The 23,316-nt window shown below is 67.9% G+C and overlaps 2 protein-coding genes across 3 annotated transcripts in view; one reads left to right on the plus strand and one right to left on the minus strand.

The window, feature by feature from the left end:
* Nucleotides 1–17,493, plus strand: part of LSP1 (lymphocyte specific protein 1) — a 32,753-nt gene extending 15,260 nt beyond the window's left edge. The window contains exons 2-11 of one of the 2 annotated variants that reach the window (XM_045558441.1): nucleotides 7,613–7,750; nucleotides 9,009–9,173; nucleotides 10,710–10,863; nucleotides 11,206–11,274; nucleotides 11,514–11,557; nucleotides 11,722–11,803; nucleotides 12,234–12,368; nucleotides 12,703–12,780; nucleotides 12,931–13,028; nucleotides 17,006–17,493. In XM_045558441.1, coding sequence (XP_045414397.1) covers nucleotides 7,613–7,750; nucleotides 9,009–9,173; nucleotides 10,710–10,863; nucleotides 11,206–11,274; nucleotides 11,514–11,557; nucleotides 11,722–11,803; nucleotides 12,234–12,368; nucleotides 12,703–12,780; nucleotides 12,931–13,020 — 955 coding nt within the window. In that variant the 3' untranslated portion in view covers nucleotides 13,021–13,028; nucleotides 17,006–17,493. The remainder of the gene's footprint in view (nucleotides 1–7,612; nucleotides 7,751–9,008; nucleotides 9,174–10,709; nucleotides 10,864–11,205; nucleotides 11,275–11,513; nucleotides 11,558–11,721; nucleotides 11,804–12,233; nucleotides 12,369–12,702; nucleotides 12,781–12,930; nucleotides 13,029–17,005) is intronic. The other variant, XM_045558442.1, reaches the window with a different exon arrangement.
* On the minus strand, nucleotides 14,513–15,883 carry PRR33 (proline rich 33). Its single transcript, XM_045558440.1, has one exon. The coding sequence runs from the start codon at nucleotides 15,881–15,883 to the stop codon at nucleotides 14,513–14,515; it is 1,371 nt and encodes a 456-aa protein (XP_045414396.1).
* Nucleotides 17,494–23,316: the final 5,823 nt, after the last annotated feature.

A 23,316-nucleotide genomic window follows, 5' to 3' on the forward strand; every position in this document is an offset into this window, starting at 1 on the left:
GGCCGGCTGCTAAGAGCTGGAGGCAGGAGCATCACAGTGCGTGGGGGGCCCTGGGGCTCCCCGGAGGGCAGAGCGGGACAGGCAGCCATGTGCCAGGTTGATGTGGCCGTACTATCTTGGCTCTGGCTGCAGCTCCTGCCCAGGTGGGCAGCTGGGTCGGAACAGCACCTGTGCCCTCTGGGCAGTGTCTGTGGGCAGAGCCGAGAGCTGGGCCTTCAGGGATGCGAAGGACATTGAGCACGGCCGGCCAGGAAGGAAGGAGGAGCGGGATGGCAGGGCCTCGAGCCGGTGCCAGCGCCCAGGCGCGTGTCCCGGAACGTGCCAAAATGTTGCCTCGTGGGCACAGCAAGAGCGCTGCCAGGGCAGTCCCAGCCGGCATGGGCGCCACGGCTCCCCTGGAAGGCCACCCAGCACCAGGAGGGACAGCAGTAGCCAGGGCGGCCACCGGTGGGGCCCATGGGCAACCTGACCCCTGGTCCCACCCCGGGAGACCGGGCGCCGAGCGGCTTGCGTGCAGATGCACAGGGCCACTGGGAAGGGTGCTGACCTTGGAGCTCGGGTGTGGGTGCCGGAAAGTTCTCCTGGGCCGCCTTGCGCTTGGCCCAGGCCCCAGCACGCAGGCTGGCCTGAGCAGAGAGGGGCAGAAGTAGAAGAGCCACCAGGCCAGGGTAGGGTGCTGCCGGCACGAGGCTGACCACAAGCACATCACAAGAGGTAGGGCACCCGGCCCGAGGGAGGTGATGGGCTAGTCAGCGGGGCATCAGGCTCAGTTCTGGGCCCCACTCTGAGGGCAGAGGTGGAGGGTCCCCGGTCCAGTGTCTGAGGACCCATGGGAAGCCAGGGGGAGAGGGGCTCAGGGAGGCCGCGGCTCAGGGCCCTGTGGCTTTCTAGGGTCACAGCCATGCTGAGGTCCACGCTGTCTGCTGGCACATGGTGGGAGTGGGGGTCTGCCCGGCAGCCTGGGCACCTTTGGGGCCAGGTGGTGTGGTGAGCAGGCCTGGCTGCGGCAGCCTGACCGGCACTCACAGTCTGGTCACCCTGTCCCCTGTCTGGGTGAGGTCGTGCAGCAGCTCGAGGGCCTGGTGCGGCGCGGGGTGTGTCACGGGGGCTCAAGGGGCATCAGCTTTCTAGGGACTGTGCCCCCTCCCAGGGGGAGCAGACCCCAGGGAGGGCCTGGGGCTGGCCGGAGAGCAGCCCCAGGTGGGGGTGGGAGCTGGTTTGCACAGGTTTGGTGGGTGGGGCCGAAGGAAGGCAGAGCAGGGGGATAGACCGCCTCCCATACACCTCTCCCAGAGGTGGGGACAAGCCAGCGTGGCGTGTGCTGTGAGCATGTGCCACGGCACAGGAGGGCGGTGGGGCTGCTCTGCCTGCTGGGCCCCTGCCCTCCATCCCCCCTCACGCTGCACAGCCTGCCGCCCACCCTCTCCGCAGTGGCCTCACCCACCCTCCGTGCCCTCCCCTGAGGCACTGCCTGCCGGGCCCCTCCCCCAGAGAAAGGTGAGAATAGTGGCCTCCTCGGGGGTCCTTGGTCCCTGCCATGGGGGGTCCTGGTTTCTTAGCAACCTCTAAGATTCACAAAGGCAGGAGGAGACCTCACTGGGCTGATTTGGGTCCCTGGCACCTGGCAAAATACAGTGCCGGTGCAGGAGGGAGGGGAGGGAGGGGAGGAGGAAGAAGAAAGGGAGAAGGGAGGGAGGAGGGAGGGGAGGAGGGACGAGGGGCACTGGACCCAGGCTGTGGCCGTGGAACCGTGCGTGGCCACGGCAGCAGGCTGAGCAGGGCAGCCGGACCACACCTGGCTGGCATGGCGGTCGTGGGGTGGGTGGTAGAGATCAGGTGTCGCCGAGGGGCAGAGGAAGGCGGTTGCTGTGGTGATGGGGGCTCTGGTTTCCCGACTCCCCTTCCCAGTGGCGCGACCGCAGGCCCGGCCTGGCCTCCCCGGCCTCCACCCTCAGCTGGGAGACAGGTGAGGAGTGAGGAGCAGCCCCGGCAGGGCCACCGGGGCCGAGCTCGGATGCGGGTCAATGGCCAAAGGCCAAGGAGCAGGTGGGGGCTGGGACCCATGGGTCCTGGTGACCAGAGCACGTGTCCTGGGCCAGCGTGGGACGGCAGTGGGCCTGGCAGCGGCAGCCCTGCATCTGTCGTGCCCTTGGCCGTGGAGCCCCAGGCAGGACGGAGGAGTGGCAGTTCCGTGGCTGCGGGGTTCTGGGTGGAAGCCCAGCGGGGCCCCCAGCAGGAGGCAGCTCGGGGAGCAGAGGCCTGCAGGGAGCCTGCAGGTCACAAAGGCTATGGCTGGGAGACGGGGGGGGGGGGGGGGGGGGGGGGATGCCCGGGGACACAGGCAGCCCGGCCCCGTTGGCGCTCTGTGCACGTGGACAGCCCCCGTGGCGGCTGTCTGGCCTTCTCCCACACGAATGGCCCAGAGGGGTGCAGCTGCCTGCCCCGGTGGCCCAGCACCTCCTCCCTGTGTGAGGGGGCCGGAGTCCTAATTTCGGCAGGGTTCTCCCACAGCCCCCTCTCTGGGGGCCGTCCTGGGATGTCCTGGTCACCCCCAGCTTGGCGACGGGGTCCTCAGCATGCAGAGCACATTGCAGGGCTGGGCCCTGCGGCTTTGGGCTCCCTGGGCCGTGGCTGTGTCCTTTCGTGTGGCGCCCAGCATGGGCCTGGGTGCTCTGGCGCTGCAGCCCCGCGGGCCTCCCTCCCCTCTGCCACGAGGAGCCCCAGTCTGCACCCTTCGTAGCTTCAGCCCCTGTGGTTGCAAGGGAAGCCAGCTCTGCAGGCAGACGTCCAAACCCAGTGCTCCTCCTCCAGGGAGGCCTCCCAGATGTGCTCTGCCCCACCAGAGGCCAAGACAGACGTGGGTGTAGGGACCCTCGGCAGCCTCCCTGGGCCCTGCCCCTGCCTGTGGCTCAGCCTCCGTCTCAGCACAGCTAGGGCTTCAGGGGAGAATCTCCCAGCAGCGCCAGCCTTGGGGAGCAGGTGCCCACTCAGAGGGGCCCTCGGTGCACACCCTGCTGTGTGGGGCCTTGGCTCCTTTTCCCAGCTAAGCAGTCGAGGCTGGGGAGGCCAAGGCTGGGCCTGAGGTCTTGCCACCGGGAAGGGGATTCAGGGGACTAAGGCCACACAATGCCACCACCCCAGCCCCCCTCCTCCAGCAGGGCCCCTCCAGGCACTGGCCCACAGGTTCCCTGGGCCACCCTGCTGCCTCCTCCCGCCTTGGTCCCTCCCTTCCCCTGGGTGCGTGTCCAACCCTGCACGGGTCCCCGGTCGCTGTCCTGGGCACCCAGCTCATCGGCCCCCTGCAGGGCAGCTGGAGGCTCTGGGCCCCTCTGAGCCTTCCCTCCCTGCTTAAAGCCACCTGCGGTGCCGTGGCCCCAGCGTAGCCGCTCGCGCACTGGTGGTCTCCCAAAGATCCTCAGGCCGGGGTGTGCGGCCCTCCGACGCCATCCCGTCTAGAATAACGGCAACAAGGGTCGCAAGCAAGGACGGCCAGCCCTTGTGCGTCGTGTGGCGCCGCCTGCACACTGAGGCAGAGCTGAGCTGGGGGGAGCACTCAGCACTGAGCCCCGTGGCCCCGGCCTGCTGGCTGTCCCAGCCGCGCCTCCCACCTGGACGCGCTGGGACCAGCCCCAGGAGGCCGAGTGGGGCCGCACTGGCCCAGGGCAGACCAGAAGGGGCCTCGCACTGGGGCGGGGCTGGGTGGGGCTCGGGCTCTTCCTGCACCCGCAGGCTTAGCTGCCCCAGGCCGTGGCCACGCCCTGCTCCTGGGCACCTCTGACCTGCCCTCGGGGCCCACCCTACTGTCTCTGGGTGGTCTGGGCCCCTCCTCAACAGCACACCCCCTGCTGGCCGTCACCTGGGGGGTTCCCGTGCACCCCACATTGCACGCTCATGCTCAGCTGTGTCCCCCAAACCAAACCCCACCAGCGCTGTCCACCTCATGCAGAAGGGACACCCTGGCAAGTCCCAAGCTGCCTGTCCTGCCCTTCCCCCCAGACCCCTGCATCTGCACCTCCTCCCTGTCCCACGCCCAGCCCGGCCCAGGCAGTGCTGTCCTCCTGCCATCACTGCCACCCTGTCGGCTTCCCCTGCCCTGGCCTCCCCAATACACCGGGGCTCCCGATAGGAGGCCGCACCCAGTACTGCCGCTCCTGCTGGGGGCCACACCTGTGGGCCTCGGGGACCCCGTCCCTGGGCTCCAACCACACTGTACTGTCCCTCCAGGTCTCTGGCTCTTAGACCTCAGCCCTGCCTGGCTCGAGAGATCAAGGTCACCTTCCCCAGGAAGCTCATGGCTGACTTTTCTGGGCAGGGGGGGCCAGAGGCTTGCGGGGGGCAGGGGGGGCTGTCTACCTTGCCCACTGGCCTGTGACTACAGGAAAGGGGTCACCTCCACTCCCCTGCCCAGCAGGGTGAGACATTCCCTGAAAGGGGCAGGATGGGGGGCCCAGCCAGGGCCAGGCATGAGGGGCAGGTTCCCGTGCCCCCACCCAGCCCTGGGCGGCAGCGTGTGCCCCTCCCACCTACCCCGGCCCCCACCCACTCGCTGTCTGGGGGCTGTCCTCCTGCTCCCAGCTCCTGCACGGCCACGCCCCCAGCTGCCTCTCCGGGCTTGAGTGACAGCGGCAGCATCACACCCCTGGACCCCTCCCTGGGCAACTCCGCCCTGGGGCAGGAACCCCGTGTTGCACAACCAAGGGGACATGTGGGAGGGGCCCTGTGGCCTGGGGGAAGGGTCCCCGCGACATCCTCCCTTTGGACCCGACCTTCTGCTGAGCCCCCGGGCCCTTCCTCAGGACCAGGGGGGCAAACCCTCTGCCCGACCTCTGGGCTGGGACAGCTGGGGGCGGCCACACGAGCTGCCTGCAGGGGGCAGAGTTGGGACGGGGACGGGGCCTGACAGCCCTTCTGGAACCGTCCATGAGGCACGAGGGGTGTGGGCATCGCTGGACCCTCGGTGGGGACCGGGGGGCAGGGCCGGGGGGCCGTGGAGGAAGGAGGGGCCTGGCGTCCTGATCGGGGCCGTGAGCAGTGGCCGGGGTGGCCCTGAGCGCGGGGCCCACTCAGGATGGGGACGGGGAGGCCACGAGCACCTGGGCGGAGACCAGGCCCGTGGTGGAGCCTGGGGCCGTGAGGGTGGGGGCAGAGCCCCGCTCCGGGCCCCTTGGGCTGAACCGTGGGCCTCGCGGAGCCAGAACAGACACAGGAAATGGCCTAATTGCATTTGTGCAGGAACACCAAATCCCTTGCAGCTGCGCTCGCTGAGCCGGGGCCACGGGCGGGGTCGCCATCGCCAGAGTCCTGACAGCTCCGCCGAGCGTGCCAAGGGTCTGGGCTGCGGGCCGGGGGCGCCTTTCCCAGGCCAGAGGCCCCCACCCCAGCCCGGGAGAGCCGCCCCCTCTCAGTTCCCAGAACGGGGCCCAGCTGCGGGGTGGGGGGAGGCCACGGGAGGGCCGCATTACTCACATCCTGGGGCCGCGGGCGGGATGGGGAAGGGGCCCGGGCCCCCTCGTGTGCAGGCTACTCGAGGGGTGCACTGGGGACTCAGGCTGCAGCCCACACCGTCCCCCAGCCCCGGCCAGGGCCCGGCTCCACAGGGCTGGTGTCCCCAGAACCCGCGCCCTGGTGTCCCGCCATACCGTGCCGTTGGGGACAGTGCAAGAGCAGTACATGTGTGCAGTGAGGTGGGGGCACCCCCGAGGGACCCCTGGAGCAGGAGCGGGACCTGCCATGTGGTGGTCCCCTGGTTCCCAAGTCTAAGTGCACATGGATGTCCTTGGGTTCACACGTGTCAGCACACGTGTGCAGAGCATGGGCGTGTGTGCCCGTGTGGGCCTGGGTATGGGGCTCACGGAGAATTCGTGTGAGCCGGGTGTACATCCGCATGTGCCCGAGCGCGCAGGCAGCCCATTGCCCACGGTGGCTTTGTGTGTCAGGCGTGACCATGCAGGGACCTGGAAACACTGCGCGTGGGGGTGGGCCCAGGGGGTTTGCACACACTAGTGTCATGTGGGCTTCCCAAGGCCCCCCAGGGCTTGGTGGAGGGGCCTGGAGAGAGCCCCACAGACAGGCCCTGGAACAAGGCCCAAGGAGCTGGGCTCTACCCCAGGCCGGGTGCACACAGCCCACCTGGGCACACGCACACATGCACACACGCAGACGCGGATGGGGAACAAGGCAGCAATGTGGCCAGGCTCCCCCTCCCTGGGGCTGCCCAGGAGTGGGCCGGGGGCACCTTCTCTGCGCACGGCCCTGCCCTGCGCCACCCTCCTCTGGGGGGCCTGCACCTAGCCTGCCTCCCCAGCTAGAACATGGGCCCGGCAGCCCCCACCCGCCGAAGGCCGGGGGCAGGAAGTGCTTCATCTGCGGCGTGATGGGAGCCAGGTGTGGGGAATTAAGTGGCTTCCTCGGGCCGGGGTTGAAGGCACTTCTGAGAACTCGCGGGCGGACGGGCTGGGGGTGCGGAGGTTGGGTTTGCGTGGCTGGGGTCCCATGTGGCTGTGGTGGGGGAGCAGGCCTTGAACCCGGGCCTGTGGAAGTGCCTGGCTTTCGTCTGAGAGGCTTAGGGGAGACCTGGGGGAGATTAGCTCATGTGCTGGCCGCGCTGCCTGGCAGGGGCTGCGGCCCAGCGGCGAGTGGACTGCGGGGTCAGGCAGCGGACACCGTCCGGGAAGAACGGAGACCCCGGCCCTGCACCCAGCTCTGGGGCCTGGGGTAGTCAGCTACAGAGACACACAGAGACCCTGGACCCCCGTCGGGCTCCACATCCCTGGGCCGGCCAACACGTGTCCCCTGCTCTGGCTGCACCTGGCCCTGGAGTGAGGGGCTCCGAGAAGCTGTGGTATCAGGGTGCTCTGAGGGCAGAAGCCGTCCCTTGCCTCAGTTCCCCATCTTTGGAACGGCGCAGAGAGACTGGCCAGAGGGCTCTGACAGAACGGTGGATGGGTGCTGAGTGAGCTGACCCCGCAGGGCCCCCAGCCGTGGAGTCGGGCCCAGGCCTGAGACCACAGGGCTTCTCCTCCGGACAGGGCTGGTGGCGGGACGGGGGCATTGGGCCTGGCTAGCCAGGGCAGGCTCCTTCCTCAGCCTAGGACCCTGTGCAGGGCACCTTCTCCCAACACAATTGCCCTTGGGGTGCAGAGGGGTGGCTGCCTAGCTGGGTCACCTACCGGGCCCTGCAGTGCTTCGTGGACTCAGGTGCCGTGGCCGGTCTCTCTCTGCACCCGCCATCCCCTTCCGGATCCTCCCGGGGCAGAGCCCACACTGCTCTCGGTCCTCGCCCTGATCAGGGCCAGGCAGGCGGTCGGTGGAAGCGGGTGGAGGGTCTTATGTCCTGTCCTTGGGTTCCTGCCGGCCTGTCAGGAAGTTGGAGGAGCCGCCACCCCTGTGGTGCCCTGGGACCTCCAGCTGGGCAAGAGGCTCTTGGGTGACTGCTCGCCGGCCTCTGTGTTAAGGACGGGTGAACTGAGGCCTGGAGCTGGGCTGGGGGCTGGCCCTAGTCGACCGGGCTTGCCCACCCAGCAAGGGCCCAGCAAGGCCTGCCTGGACGGGAGGAGCAGAGTGGCACTCTGTCTTGGTGGCAGTGTGACTGTCCCTGTGTCCCCCACCCCAGGCTCACCACCCAGTTGAGTGTGGAGGATGCGGACGAGGCCGCCTGTGAGCAACGCCGGCATGAGCAAGACAGGCAGCTGCGGGCCCAGGACGAGGACGGAGGTGGCCAGTCCCTGGAGCGGCCAGAGCAGGAGACGCTGTGAGCTACCCTCGCCGGCATGTCTGGGCCCCGACCCTGTTTCCTGCAGCCCCAGGCCTGGGCAGGGGGTGCTAGTGGCCAGGCCCTGCGCCTGGGGGTCCCAGTGCAGGATGGGGCCGGGGCGGTCTCCATCCCGGGAACACGAGCAGGGTGGCCAGCCTGCCCCACGCCTGACCGGCTGAGGGGAGTGGGGACCAGCGAGGCCACCCCTTCCCGGCCGGACCCCTGGGGCTCTGCCTCGGGCCCTTGCTTGGACCGACTCTGACCCCAGCTGTGCAGCCCTGGCCCTTGAGCCCCCCACCCAAGCTCCCTGCTGCCGGTGACTCACAGAGGCCACGTCCAACTTGGCGGGCCACAGGCCGGCTCGTTTCCTCCCTGGGCCCAGGAGGCCTCCGCGGCTGGGCTGGGCTGTTTTCCCAATAACGCTCCCCTTCCTCCTGGCGCTGTTGTGTTCCATTTTCTCCGAGTCAGCAGCTTTGGGTGGAGTGGGGTGCTGCAGCGGTCACGGCCCCTCGGCCAGGTCCTCGGTCACCCCTGGGCCTGAGAGCCCTGTCCAGCCCCCAGCCCCAGCACCCCGGTTAGATCACCCTGCGATGCCTCACCCTGTGAGGACGGGTGGGCAGGGGCCTGGGGGCCAGAGCCTGTGAGAGAGCCCCGGGCTGATGGGGGAGGCATAGCCCTGCCCTTGGGGAGCCCTGGGCTGATGGGGGAGCCCCAGGCTGATGGGGGAGACATAGCCCTGCACTCAGGGAGTCCCAGGCTGATGGGGGAGCCCTGGGCTGATGGGGGAGACACAGCCCTGCCTTCGGGGAGCCCTGGGCTGATGGGGGAGGCACAGCCCTGCCATTGGGGAGCCCCAGGCTGATGGGGGAGACATAGCCCTGCACTCAGGGAGTCCCAGGCTGATGGGGGAGCCCCAGGCTGATGGGGGAGACACAGCCCTGTACTCAGGTAGTCCCAGGCTGATGGGTGAGCCCTGGGTTGATGGGGGAGACACAGCCCTGCTTTCTGGGAGCTCCGGGCTGATGGGGGAGACACAGCCCTGCCTTCGGGGAGCTCCGGACTGATGGGGGAGGCACAGCCCTGCCCTGGGAACTTCTCTGTCCAAAGGGGAGACAGCCTAGTCTGGAGTTGCCACCTCTGGCAGTGGGGGTCTCCCACACGTGGGGCCCAGGGTCTGAGGGGCTGTGGGCTGGGGCGTGGGCCAGGCTAAGGACCGTAGCTGCAGGCCCAGCCCGACTCCCCTTCTGCTCCACAGCCTCGGCCTGGAGCCCTCAGAGGTCCCTGAACTGGACGAGGACGAGGGTTTTGGTGACTGGTCCCAGAAGCCAGAGCAGCGGCCTGGCTGCGGGGCCGGGGGGAACCCGGGCAGTGGAGAGCCCCCTCGGTGTGAGAGTCCGGAGGGCAAGCCGGAAGCACAAAGGCAAGTGAGGGGCGCTGGGCTCACGGGCTGCCTCCAGCCCCCCAACTTGCACCTGAGCAATGGCCTTTGCCCGCTTCCCAACCAGCCCCCCAAGTGCCCCCCGCCTGGGAAGGGGAGGGAGGGAGGAAGGGCGCGAGACAGCGTGGCGGCTGGCGGGGGGCTGTGGGGAGGGGGCCGAGGAAACTTCATCCCTGGGCTCCCCAGGGCCCCTGGGCCCCTCCAGCCCAGCTGCGAGGCCGGGGTGTTGCCGCGTCAGCAGCAGCTGCAGCCCGCTGACGCAATGGAGGCCCCGCGCCCGCCGCCCCTTCCTCCCCGGGGGCTGGCGGATCTCCATTCCCACGGAGGGGAGCAGGTATTTCCAGATGTGCACGCCTGAGCATCAGCCAGATGTGTGGACGTGTGTGCCTGTCTGAACGGAGGCGGGGAGGGGGCCCGGGGAGGGGGCTGCCCCCAGAGCCTCACCTCACCTCCCCCCGCCCTGCGGCCGCGGCCGAGGCCTAGGCCATGCGGGTGCCCAGCCCTGCCCGGGGGCTCCAAGCTTGGGGGTCAGGCCCCCGTTGCCTTGAACGGGTCGGAGCCTGTGGCCGGGATGCCTGACCGGGTCCCTCCCTGCCCCCAGCCCTGCCCCAGCCTGGAGCTCCAGCTAGGACGGCTCCGTTCCTCCTACGACAGGGCTCCCACACCCCGAGAGCCACCGCCACCTGGGGCCCCGGTCCTGGCCTGGCCCGCTGCCCACTATTCCTCTCCCCCGGCCTCAGTTTCCCCGTCTGCCCCCGGGAGTCAGGGCACTCTGCAGTTCTGAGCTGGGGCGGCTCGGCCTGCGTGAGGCTCCGCCGCCGCGTCCCGACAGCAGGGGGCACTTTGACTCTTCTGCTGCAGGCTGCGCGGCCTGCGCCCCACCCCCGCACCTGCCCGCGCGGCAGCTCCTGAATGGCCCCTCTGTGTGGCTGCTGGCTCCGCCGCCCACCTTAGGCGGGTGGGTCTGGGTCTCGGCTGGCACGTACACCAAGGGCCTGAAATCATGGAAAATGCTAGATTTCCCATCTCCTCCAGGTTCCATCCCGCTCAAACGCAGAGCCGCGCCAGGGCCAGCTGGCCGGCCCCCACCCCCCGCGCCCCCTCCTCAGGGAGGCAGCCGGCCCTTGTGGCACCACGGACCCTTCTCCCCGACCCGCTCACCCTCACGCGCAGCAGGGCAGCGGCAGGCGGCCGGGCAGGGGGGACCCAGGGGCACAGCCAGACCCACAGGGTGGTCCCGGGCAAGGAGGCCAGCAGCCCGGGCCTGTCCAGGAAGCCTGGGGGCCGGGCCCAGGGGAGAGGCCCGCCTGGCGGGGGCTGGGCAGTCACCGAGGGGCCTCAGGCCTCAACACAGAGGCCCGAGGCTGGCTCTGGGGGCTCTGGGCCTCCTTTCCCCAAGAGGCCCAGGTCTCAGGATTGCTCAGCACTCACAGGTGGGGAAACTGAGGCTGGAACTGGGATGGGACCGGAACCAAGCAGTCACATGGCCGTGGGTCAGCTGCCTCCCTCCCACCCCAGGCCCTGCCCGCACACCTGTGGGAGTGAGGATGGGGACCTGTGCCCGGATGAGGTCCCCTTGGAGGAGCCGGGTCTGAGCCAGGAGAGGCCCGGCCCACGCGAGGCTGTCCAGGACACGCTGGGTGCGGCGGAGGCTGAGGAGGCAGAGGAGGAGGTGACAGTCCCCCACGGGGCACCTCGGCACACCCAAGCCCTGGCTGGGCCGTCTTTGCTGCCTTCCGGGGGCCTTGCGGGCCGGGCCTGGGAGCCAGCACCCCACCCTGGGGCCCACATTCCCAGAAGGGGTGAGGCTGGGGACCCTCTGGACAAGTTCTTCCTACATGACGAGGGGACAGGTCCCTGGACCCATCGGTCCCAGAGCTGGAGCCTGTTGCCTGTTGGGGCCAGAGAGTGCTGTGGGCCCTGGGAGGGACAGTGTCTGCCCCACAAGGTGCTGGGCGGGGCAGGAGGGTGCGAGCAGGGGGTCACCAGGGGCATCTGGCTTCTCTCTTCCCAGCACCAGACAGGCCGGCCGCACAGGACACCCAGCCCCCTGGGCTCCCCTCCCCTGAGCCCCACGACCAAAGTAGGTCAAGCTCCAGAGCTGTCCTCTTTGTCCCCCTCCGAGCCTTGTGGCCCAAAGGAGGGCTGCACATCAGCCCGGGAAGACAGGGTGCAGACCCAGCCAGTGCGGGTGGCCCCCGCGCCAGCGCTCGGAGAGTCCTGGCGCACAGACGGGGTGGGACGGGCAGGGGGAGACTCGGGGGCCTGGAGCTCGAGCATGGCCGCCGCTGCCCCAGGCCCACGCGTCTGCCCACCCCGCAGCTCGCCGACAGGACGGAGTCCCTGAACCGCTCCATAGGGAAGAGGTGTGTGTCGGGCCCTGTCCCGGGGCCCAGGTGTCTCCAGAGGAGGCTGGAGATGGTGGCTGAGGGGTAGAGACCTGGAGGCCTGGGGGGCGCTGGGAGGGGCTGGGCTGGCAGAAGCCGGGTGGGGGACAAAGGGCCTGACCCCACTCCCTTCCATCCTCCAGCAACAGCGTGAAGAAATCCCAGCCTGCCCTGCCCATCGCCAAGATCGACGAGCGGCTGGAGCAGTACACGCAGGCCATCGAGGTACGCCCGCCCGCCTGTGCCGCGGGCCCCGCCTCTACCCAGGCACCACCCTGCCATCCAGCCAGTGCCCCTGTGCCCAGTCAGTGCCCTTCCATCCAGTCCACGCCGCTCCACCCCACCCGTACGCCTCCTTCCAGCCAACACTCCTCCATCCAACCAGCAGCCTTCTGTTTAACCAACGCCCGCACGCCCCCCACGCCCCGCCCACGCGCAGGCAGGTGCGCCTCTCTGTGCCACCACACCGTGCGCTCTCCAGAGCAAGGGGCGTCTCACACGTGCACCACACCTTTGCAGAGAGCCTCTCTCCGGCCTGCACCGGGGAGCACGCCCAGGGAAGATGCAGAGACAGAGGGGGGGCTCCCGGTGGGACCTCCGACGTGGCCCATCGTGGCTGTCCACTGTAGAGTGTGGGGCTCTCTCTCCTCCGCAGAGTGCCGGCCGGACCCCCAGGCTGGCCCGCCAGGCCTCTGTGGAGCTTCCCAGCATGGCCGTCGCCAGTACCAAGAGTCGGTGGGAGATGGGAGAGGTGCAGGCTCAGTCCGCGGCCAAGACCCCTTCCTGCAAGGTAGGACCCCCTGGCCAGGCTGTGCTGGGCCGTCAGAGCCTGGGAGGTCAGCCGCGGGCTGGGTTCCCCCGGGTAGGCAAGTGTGGGTGGGACCGTCCAGCACGAAGTGAATTGCGCATAGACAGGGCACCGGCGCCCGGAGGGCGAGGCGGATCCTTCCCCGCCTCCAGGCCGTGTTGGCGGGGCGAAGCGGGTGTTCTTCCTCACCTTGCGCTGCCTCTGCTGGGGTCTCACACGCAGGTGAGGTGGGCGGATCCCGGGCTCCTGGTAGGTAAGACCAGGCAGGAGAGCAGGGCCAGGGGTCTGTACCTGGGACCTGTCCTTTTACCCTCAGGACATTGTAGCTGGAGACATGAGCAAGAAGAGCCTCTGGGAGCAAAAGGGAGGCTCCAAGACCTCGTCCACAGTGAAGGTAGAGTCCGGGTGCAGCTGGCGTGAGGCGGGCAGTATGGCAGGGAAGGGTGGAGAGGGGCTATCTGCTGTGCATCCGAGAGGGCTTCCTGGAGGCAGCTATCACTCTTCTGCCAGTCTCACCTTTATTCTTGATGTACTTCCCCAACAGAGCACCCCGTCTGGGAAGAGGTATAAGTTTGTGGCCACTGGACACGGGAAGTACGAGAAGGTGCTGGTGGACGGGGGCTCGGCGCCCTAGGCCTGCCGGTGAGTCTGGGGCAGCCACCAGAGCGTACCATTCTGGGGAGGTGACGGCATGAGCAGGGCCTGTTTGTCCCTGCTACTGGCTCCGAGCCAGCCAGACCCCAGGGTCTGCTCAGTGTCCCAGCCCCATGCAGACTTGACCACCCTCTCTTACGCGGGATTCAAACTCTGCTCCTCCCACCAGGATCAGCACGGCTCAGCCTCCACCCGCCAGGGCAGGGTGGTGCTCCCTATGGGGCTCCCGACAAGTCCCAAGGGGGCTCACTGGGGAAATGAGGGCAGCCCAGCCACCGTGGGGCTGGCACTGAGAGAGGCAGGTGGGACTCAGCTCCCGGGACCTGGGCTCCCCACCCGGCAGTCTCACTTCCTGTCCCAGCCGAGGGCCACTCGGGGGTTCTGCTACCTCCCCTACCCCTTGACAAAGACAGAGAGGTGACACCCATGCCGTGGTTGACACACGTTTATTAGTAGCCTGGCCCCAGCTCCGTGGACAGCACCTGTGACATCCCAGGTGGGGCAGCAGCTCTACCGCCCGCTTCCTTCCCCTCCTGAATCCCGAACAGGCCTCTCTTGGTACCTGTGTCCCTGTCCCCGTGGCTGACTGCAGCCTGAGGGGTGTTCTGTGGCCCCTGCCCAGGCTCAGCCGGGCTGATTTCCCAGCCCCAGGGCTGAGCACACCCTGCCCGCCCAGCGTGGAGGCCTGGGTGGTGGCTGGGTAAGGCCTGGGCCTGGCTGAGACCCTGGCCCTCTCCCTCCCGTGAGCAAGCCCCCCGGGCCCTGCCCTCAGGCTGCCAGCCCAGGTGGGGGAAGCAGAGGTGGCCGTGAAGGGGTCACAGCCTGGCCTCCTAACCAGCACCCACACCTGTGCCAGCTGGCCCCGGCCTGGGGTCTGGCTCCGTCCCCGGGAAGCGCAGGGGCCAGACTGCTGCCACAGCCCCCGTGCCCACAACCACCCCGAGTGCCCCCACTGCCCACAGCAGCAGCCCCCAGGCCCCCGGTCCTGGAGGGCAGACGGGGAGGCCTGCAGCGCTGGCCTGGGGGGAGGCTTGGGCCGCCTGCCTGGCGAGACCTGGGGGTCCCGCCCTCTGCTTCGTCATAGACTTGTGTGTCCTCTGTCTGACCAGGTTTCACCCCACGAGCCCCGACACTGCACCCCAGCACAGACCCCTCCACACGCCTTGTCCACACTCCAGCCCGTCCCTCCTGCTCCATCCCCGGCCTCCTCTCCCGACCTCCCTCAGCACCCGCTCACCCTTCCCCACCTGCACCTCGTGCCCCTCCACCTCTGTGCCCCTCCACCTCTATACTCCCTCCACCTCTGCGCCCCTCCACCTCGCGCCCCTCCACCTCTATACTCCCTCCACTTCTGTGCCCCTCCACCTCGCGCCCCTCCACCTTGCGCCCCTCTCACGGTGGCGTGGCCCCAGCTAAAGCCTCAGCCCTCTCCATCCACCCCACAGTCCTGGGCCTGGGGCCGCTCTGCTCCTTCACTGGAGCCTCCAGCCGGCCGCTGTCCGGTTGAAGTTCCTGGGTTGGGGACTCAGCTCCGGGAGGGAGTAAACCATGGGAGGGGGCCGGGCAGCCTCTTGCAGCTTCCGGGCGTTGAAGCGAGGCCGGCACAGAAAGGGCAGGCGGGTGAGGCCAGCCAGGGTGTGCTCCCCATCCCTGGGCCCCGCTGGGCGGCCGCGGGACTCTGCCACCGACATGCGGTACAGCACTGCGTCCCACATCCTGGAGGCCCGGGAGGCAGGGGGCCGGGGGTTGGCGGTGGGCCGGGGGTTGGCGGGGGCGGGCGCCTCCTGCTTCTCGGGCTCCGGGCTCTGCCTCTGCTCTGGGAGCTGGGGCTCCTGTGCCTCTTCCATCAGCTGCTTCTTGAGACGCGTCCAGCCGCTGAGCCGGGGCTTCGGTGCAACTCTGGGGACAGGGCACGGGTGGGGGCCTGACGGTAGGACAGGGGACGGGGCCCCTGCGGGGCTGGAGGTCTGCTCCACCTCAGCGGCAGGGCCAGCCGTGGCAGCCTTCTCCAGGTGCTCAGCTTCTGGGGCCACAGGGGCTGGGCTGTGGGGCGAGGGGCCCAGCGAGCGGCGGGTAGGGGCCACGGGCACCACCACCCTGATGCTGGCCTCTCTGGGCACCGAAGCCTGGAAGCCAGGCGGTGGCCTTGGTGCAGGGGGCTCCCTGGGAGAGGGACTGGCAGCCTGGGCCCCGGCAGGCAGTGGGTGGATGTGAGCCACCAGGGCCAGGGGCTGGGCCCGGCTGGGGCCCGGGGCTGCATCTTGGTCCTGGCTGCTGGGTCCCCCTTCTGGGGCTGCTCTGGGGGGCTCAGGGGTCCCAGCAAGTGGGGACGGTGCCATACGGATGTGCACCTGGGTGACGTGAGTGCCTCCTGCCGCTGGGGCCGAGACAGGGACGAAACCACCGGGAGGCTGAGCAGGTTCCAGGGCTGGGGCTGTGGGCTGGGACCCAGTGGCCTTGACGTGAGTGGCCACAATCCTGCGCTGGGCCAAGCCGAGGGAGAGCGTGGACTTCTGCAGGGGTGACGCCACGTGGTGGATGACAGGGGTGTGCAGGGAACAGGGTAGGGTGGTCACCGTGTGGGGGACCTCCGCGGGGTGTGGGGCCATGGTGTCCTGGTCGTGGCTGGCCTCACTCACGGGGGACAGGGAGGTGCGGAAGGCCCCGGGTAGGGCGGGGGGCCCAGTCCGCTTCGTCTTCTTCCAGGCTGCCTTCCTCAGAAGCTTCTGCAGACGCAGGTTGTCCTTCCCGGGCTTGGGCAGCAGGGGTGGGGGGGGCCCAGCTGGTCCCTGGAGTCTTAGGCCAGCTGCCTCAGGGGGCGCCGACACGGCTGAGACGAGCATCCCTGTGTCCTGGGGAGGGAGGCAGGACGGTCAGGCCGGCCCTCGCCCTCCCTGTGAACGCGGGCTGCTGTCTCCCGTGGTGTGGGAGGACCGTGGGCCCGGGGCGTGGGGCCCTGGCCGCCCAGAGCCTGCCCAGGGCATTCTAAGCTTGTGTGTATGTTGGCGACTCTATGGGGCGGCTACTCTGTCACCTGAGTGTAGAAATGAGACCACGGAGGCCCAGGGTCACTCGGCGGGTGACAAGGGCTGGGGCCTGCCTCCAGGGCTGCGTCCCCGATGCTGCCCTGGCACAGAGCAGGGTGCGGCATGGCACAGGAGACCCCGAGGAGCTCCAAGTGGGAGGCGTGCGCCTGGTCGGCTGCCGGCCACGGCGGGGCAGGAAGAGCGGGCTGCCCGCAGACACGTGAGGGGCGCCGCGCCGTCGCCGGCTGACCACAGGCGCGTCCGCTGCAAGCCAGCGGTGAGGAGTGGCGGCCAGCAGGCTCAGGAAAGCTGAGGCTGCATCATCAGAGGTAGATTGGCCGGAAGGTGGGAGCAATTTTCGCTGAGCTACGCTGAATGGGATATTCCCGCAGACCTCCTGGCTGGGGTGGTCCCAGCCAAGCCGCCCGCCCTGGTTTCTGGGCGCCACGTGTTTGCAAGGACATTGACAAATGGCGTCTGGGCTGAGCCAGAGGCTGTCTGGTTTCGGGGGAGGAGGCCAGGGGGCTGCCGCTGTGGGGGCTGGTCTGCCAAGGCAGGAGCGGATCTGCCTGGGGAGCGGCCAGGAGGAGTCTGCCCAGGGCTCCCTCCCAGCTGTGGGCCTTCTCTGGGGGGCAGGGGCCGCAGGAGCCGCAGGAACCCCAGATCTAGCTCCAGGGGCTGCCCGGCTGGGGGTGGGCAGGCAGCATTCCCTGCACCCGGAGACCCAGGCATGAGCACATGCTGGGAAGCAGGTATCCGAGGCGGAGGCTGGAGCAGGAGCCTTCTGCAGTGCAAAGCAGGTGTGGGCAGGGCCCTGGCGGCCACCAGAGAGAGTCCCCTGGCCTGGGGGAGCGGGGGGGCTCTGAGCTTGCAAGAGGCAGGCTGTGGCCCCTCCTGGACCCCAGCCTCACACTCCCTGCACCCCACACTGTGTTTCAGCACCCTCCATGTTCCCAGGGGAGACTCCGGCCAGACACCTGCCCCTAGCCCTCGCTAAGAAGTTGCTTCCTGTCACCAGCCTGGCCCACTCTCCTTTGACACCCCCACACCCGCCTTGGCCCACCCGCCTTTGTCACCCCCCACTACCTCCTTTTGCTCCTGGACCCTCCAAGCCTCTCTCCCCTCCCACTCTCTGACCCCAGCTCTGCCTCTGACTGCTTGGGGGAGGAGAGAGACTCCTGATCATAGACCAAAGGGACTGCCCCCCAGAGAGGCCAAGAGCTCTCGGGAAAGGCAGAAGAACAAGGTGCCACCTGTGCAGAGAGGGGGCCGGTCACCCCACCAGATCTGAGGGGTACCTGCAGGGTGATCTCCAGGCCAAGAGCCACTGACACCTGCACTGGATGCTCAGGACTCTGTGCCCCTCCTGCCCCCTGCTTGCACCGCTGCCCTCCCCACATCATGCAATAAAGCTCCTTGTGTCCCCATGCGCTGACTCGCCATGCTCACTGAGGGGGGCGAGGGAGTGGGGCTGGCTGGGAGACACAGCCTCACACCATGCAATGTCCTTCTGCCCTGTCCTCTGGCCTTCCACAGTGGTAGGCACCAGGACATGAAGTCTGTGGTGGTCTAAGTCAGTGCCCATGCAACGAGTGGGGTCCAGCCTTCCTTTTCCAGAATGTCATGACATCTCTCTCTTGACTGGCCCACTATAAGCGTGTACTCTGACTGTGTGCCTGCTGAGGGCAAGACCCACCTCAGGGTCATTGTCCATCCCAGCACCTAAGCAGTGCTCAGTGAAGGTTTGCTGGATGGACAGATGGATGGGTGGATGAGTGGGTGGATAGTGGATGGATGGCAAATAGATGGGTGGATGGTGGATGAATGGATGGGTGGTGGATGGATGAATGGTGGATGGATGAATGGGTAGATGCATGAATGAATGGATGGATGGTGGATGGATGAATGGATGGTGGTTGGGTGGTGGATGGATGGATGGGTGGATGCTGGCTGGATGCTGGCTGGATGGGTGCTGGATGGATGAATGGATGGATGGTGGATGGATGGGTGGTGAATGGATGGATGGTAGATAGATGCATGGTGGTGGATGGCTGGATGGATGGTAGATGGATGGTGGATAGATGGTGGATGGATGGATAGATGGTGGATGGATGGTAGATGGATGGTGGTGGATGGATGGTGATTGATGGATGGATGGGTGGATGGTGGGTGGTGCATGGTGGTGGATTGGTGGATGGTGGTGGATGGATGGTGGATGGGTGGATGAATGACGGTGGAAGGAGAGAAGGGAGGAAGGAAAAAAGGGATGGAGAATGAAAAGAGGAAAGAGTGTAGGACATATGAGATGGCTACATGAGAATGACTCAACCAGTGGGTGAAGGAACAAGTGTGTAACATGGGAACGGGGGAATGTCCTCCCCAGCTCTCCCTCCTCCCCTGGGCCCACACTTGGGCTCATGCTCAGCCCTGCTGCCCTGGGGAGCCCCTTTGAACAGCAGGTCCCCCTGGACCTCTGACGCTCTAGGCTGGACCTTGCCATCCCCTGGTCCCTGGGAGCCTCCATATTCTGAAGAACCCACGGTCACATTCTGCCTGCCTCATGCGCATGGAATGGCTGAAACTGCACAGGGCACAGCCACCACAGCCCTGGCTAAGAACCCGCCTCCCATCACCAGCCTGGCCTCCCTCATGCCTTTGACACCCCCCCTCGCCTTTTGCTCCTGGAGCCTCTGGCCTCTCCCCTCCCACTCTCTGCCCAGCTCTGCCCCTGACTGCCTGGGTGAGGAAAGAGGCTCCTGACCGCTGGCCAAAGTGACTGCCCCTCAGAGAGGCCAAGACTCCCCATCCTCTCTGCCCATGGCCTGGCCTAAGAGAGAGCGTGAGGGCCATGCCCTGTCCAGCCAGAGACCCTCTCCCAGGTGACAGGGGCTCCCTCCCTTCCCATCTAGTCTGGAAGGGACGGTAACCAGGGGCAGCTGGCAGAGGCAGCCCCAGGGACACAGTGGCAGTGAGCTGGGCCCAGCCCTGGGGTCCAGAGTGGACGGCACCAAGGGCCAAGAGCAGCCAGCACTCCCCAACCCCTATCCCGGGCCCTGTTGGATTCTCCGGCCCTTGACTTGGCCTTGGGGATGAGGACCCAGGGTCTGTCTCTCTGAGAAGCTCAGCCTCAGCCTTGCAGTGTTTCTGACACAGCCTCCATCATGGCCACGGTGGCCCCAGTCCCGCTGCCTGGAACCTGGGGGTCAGACCCTGCCTGCTGCAGAGTCACGGATGCTGCCCCTCCACCATCCATCCTGCTTGCCAGGGGGCCCATTTGTCCCCCAGCTGCCACCCCTGCAGGCCCCCGACATCAGCCCCACACAGGGACATCCCTTAGTATCTGCAGAACACATTGACAAATCTGCAAAGTCCGGAGAAGTACCCGGGCGTGCAGGGCGGCAGCCACCTGGGGCTGGAGCAGCTCAGGCCCAAAGTGCTGTGTCAGCTGCTCCTGTCCCCGGCCTGGCAGTTCCCGAGCCCGTGGCTGGGCCGACTTGCCACAGGCTGGGACTGGCTTGGGCGCCTGGGTCAGCTCAGGGCACTCTGGAGAGGCTCAGCGTCCCTTGGGCTCTGCTACCCCCAACCATGCACACTGGGGGCTGGGAGCTGGGTGGAGGGGCGATGCCACCCCCTGCCATCCTGGGGTCCCCCATGCAGGCCGCTGGTGCCAAGACACTCTGGAGGTTGGGCCTGTCTCCCGCGGCCTCCTCCTTGCCCCGGGTTCGTCTTGGCACCTGCTGAGTTCGGAAGCCCCTCCCGCCGCCCTGGCAAAGGCCCTGCAGTGAGTTTGCAGACCTCCCGGGCTGGAGATCGGCTCCCACCGACCCTTCGTCCCTCACCTCCGCCCCGGTCTACGGCCCCCACCTGCCCCTGCCCTGCCCCCTCTCCTCCCACCCAACCCCGGCCAGGCCAGGCGGCACCACGGTGTGGGTTACCTGCCGCCGACGCTCGGTGGGCAGCGGATGATGCCTGCTCTGAGCCATCTGCGGCAGCTTGGGCCGGGTGTCCTGAGGGGAGGTCGCTGACACCCGAAATAAAACCTGCTTCTCCCTCTGACCTCAGCCGGCTCTCAGGAGAGCGCCTGGCATGGCCAAGTCCCGCTGAGCGGGCAGCCACCCTCCCCTGCTGGCCAGGCAGGGCCACTGCAGGGCCCACGGCGTGCCCACCTGCAGGGAGCCCCTGACGATCCCGGCCCAGCACACAGGCCCCTGTGCCCGCAACTGTCAGCAGAGCCGGAGGAGCCGGCCCCACCACGGGAGAGGACAGGGCTCCGTGTGGCGGCCCCCAGGAGCCGGCACAGGTGCCTCTGCAGAGGTGGCTCTGCAGGTGACCCCAAGAGGCAGGAAGACAGTCAGGCTTGTCCAGCACTCGAGGCTGTGTGTGGCCACCAAACCCTCGCCCGTCTGAGGGTGTGGGCAGAGGAAGGGAAGGCGTGCAGGGCTGGAGGACTCCAGGTTCTGACCAGAAGGGCAGGGACGTCCCCAGCCACCCAGCTGGAGGGTCTTCCCGTGTCAGGAGCTTGTGGGCTGAGGAGCTGTGTGGCCTCAACATGCCTGGCCTCTGTGGCCTCTTCTCCACCACAGCCTTCCGGAAGGCATGTGAAGACCCAGTCCCGGCACAGAGCTGGGGTGGGCCTGGGCCAGGTCACCCTGACGTCCCTGACTCCCCCTGGCCTGGGCACTGGCCGCTGTAGGCACCGGCTTTTGCCCTGACTTGGGCAGTGCCACGGGCTCCACTGTCAGTGCTCAGCCCGTGGGGCCCAGAGGGAGTGAGGGGCAGGGGCAGGTGCCTCCATTTCCCCAATCCAAGGGGCAGGGCCATCTGGGCTCGAGGCCTCACTGGCCAGCATGTCCAGTGGCGGCCAGGGCGTGGTGACTCTTGGTGGTTGGTGCCACCTGGAGTCCTGAGGACAGGAAGGCCAGGCTCCACGGCCCGCTTGGAGATGGAGACACAGATGTGACACCAGACCCCCCGGGGAGAGAGGGTCTGGGGGGGGCGGATCTCGACCCCCAGACAGCGAGGTCCCAGGCACAGCCGCTGGCCTTGGGAGGCACCAGTTCAGCACAGGAGATGCCACAGACACGGAGCGGCAGCCTGGCCTGGGGACTTCTCGTGCCCATTTATTCTGCGTGCCCCAACCGTGACCACTCAGGGGACAGGCCTGGCCTCTCGGGGGCTCAGAGGTGACAAGCCTGTCTGAGGACTCAGCCTCCTCAGTCTGAGGTGCCCGGCAGGACCTCAGGCAGCTCCCCATGGTAGGGGCAGGGTGGGCCTGGGGCACTGTGCCAGGTGGGTGAGGGGACCCTGGCTGTGCAGACCCCTTTCCTGGGTGAAAGGTCGGCTCCCATGGGACACCTCAGAGGGAAGGGGAGGGCACTGGGGAGCCTGGGCCCAGCTCTGGGGACCCCACGTCAACCTGGCCCAAGGAGAACGGGGACGCCTCCCCCAGGACACCCTCCCTCAGGGCCACCCGTCTTGCTCCCCTCCTCGGCGCGTCAGGAATGTGCCCACTGCCGGCGTAAAAATAGAAGCTGACACCTCCTGGGGAGGAGGGAGGACCTGCCCCCTTCTCCAGGCACGTCCCTCCGTCCTGGCTCCTTCGGCCTCCTCCGCGGGCCATTCCTATACTTGGTAAGGGGCCTGCGTGCCACAGCCCCCGACGCCCGGGCCACCCAGCCGCTGGCCAATGGGCTGCTGGGAAAGATCGAGTGTCACTATAACACGAGGGTGCGCGGAGGGTGGGCAGCGCTGCCCCGGTGCTGTCCACAGGGAGCTCCAGCCCTTCTCGGTCTTCGCCCGCAGGTTGGTACAGACAAGAGCAGCTGCTGGGGCGGACAGGCTCCGGCCTCGCTGGCCAGCCCTGCATCCCCGGCCCACGCGGGTCCTGGGCACGAGGTCCTGGCTCAGCGCAAGTGCTCGGGTACCCAGGCGGCCTCCCCAGAGCCCGGGAGTCAGGGATGCGACACCGTGCCATGACGTTCTCTGAGCATCCACAGGGCGCGGAAGAGATGGCTCCAAACCAGGATGCAGGCGTGGGAGGCCAGGGAGGGAGGAAGCTGGGGTCCCTGCGGAAGCCCTAGGGATGAGGGCTCACCCCGCCCCAAGGCAGGAGCCAGCAGGGGTGAGGAGGGTGAGAGAGAAGACCACCCAGAGCGCTGAGGGCCACCCGCCATGACATGGCACCATGAGGGTCCTTGGCCCGCCTGGCCTTTCCGCAGCTCCTGCGGTTTGGGACCTGGGCCTGGGAGGCTGACGGTGCCTCCAATACTGGCCTTCTGTGGAGGCAAGAACTGAGGCGGAGGGGCGGGGGCTGGTCTAAGGTCACCCCTGGAGTGAATCTGTCGGGGGCTGTCTGTAGCCCAGGCAGCCTTGGGGTCCCTCGTCCAGAGCTCCCGGACAGGAGTGCACAGGGGGGCTGGGGGTGCAGCCGGCACAGTCCTCCTGGCCCCGCCTGGACACCATCCCCCTGCCGGGTGCCGTCTGGCTGCGGCTCAGCGCCCTCCTGCAGCCACGGGACCCATGGAGGACGTGAGGCAAGGCAGAGCAGGGCCCCCATGGGTGGGCGCAGGGCCCCCCACTGCACCCCCGGGCCTCACCCCTTCGTGAGAGGGCAGGAGGGCGTGTGCCCAGGAAGCTGACTTCACGGGGTATTTGCATGCCCCTCTGCGGGCAGAACATTAAACTGGACACCTGTTTCCTTCTCAGCTGTTGCAGTGCCCACCCCGGGCCCTGGCACACCCTACCACCAGCCCTGCCCCAGCTACAGGGACCTAACCCAGACCCCACTGTGAGGGGAACAGAGCAGCCCTGTGCTGCCTTCAGGCACTCAGCAGAGGAGCTGGTGCCTCAGTTTCCCCACTTAGAAGTGAACTTTTGCTGCTTCAAGTGGGGGGCCTCGAGGGTCACCCTGCCTGGCATGGTGCCCATTTGGACTCTGGCCCAGGGGCGGGAGGGAAGATGGAAGAGCCGGGGCGGGCCTGGGTGCCTGAGGAGAGGCAAGGGGCCCGGGAGGGCCTGCTGCCCCCACAGCCCCCACACCTGCCGTCTTGAGTTTCTGGGCAGAGGTGTCTTGCTAATTTTGGTGCCTATTTCTGGACGTCTCAGCTGCCACTGGCTCCTTATAAATAACCCACCCTGGGTGCGTGCCATGCTACCCCGTCCTGCACAGCTAACAGGTGTTGGCCCTGCCGAGGTCGGGGTGGGCGGAGCGGGGCAGGCGGGGTGCCCACCGGACAGAGGGCGGCCCTGAA

Source organism: Lemur catta, chromosome 7 (genome assembly GCF_020740605.2).
Source record: "Lemur catta isolate mLemCat1 chromosome 7, mLemCat1.pri, whole genome shotgun sequence".
Taxonomy (NCBI): domain Eukaryota; kingdom Metazoa; phylum Chordata; class Mammalia; order Primates; family Lemuridae; genus Lemur; species Lemur catta.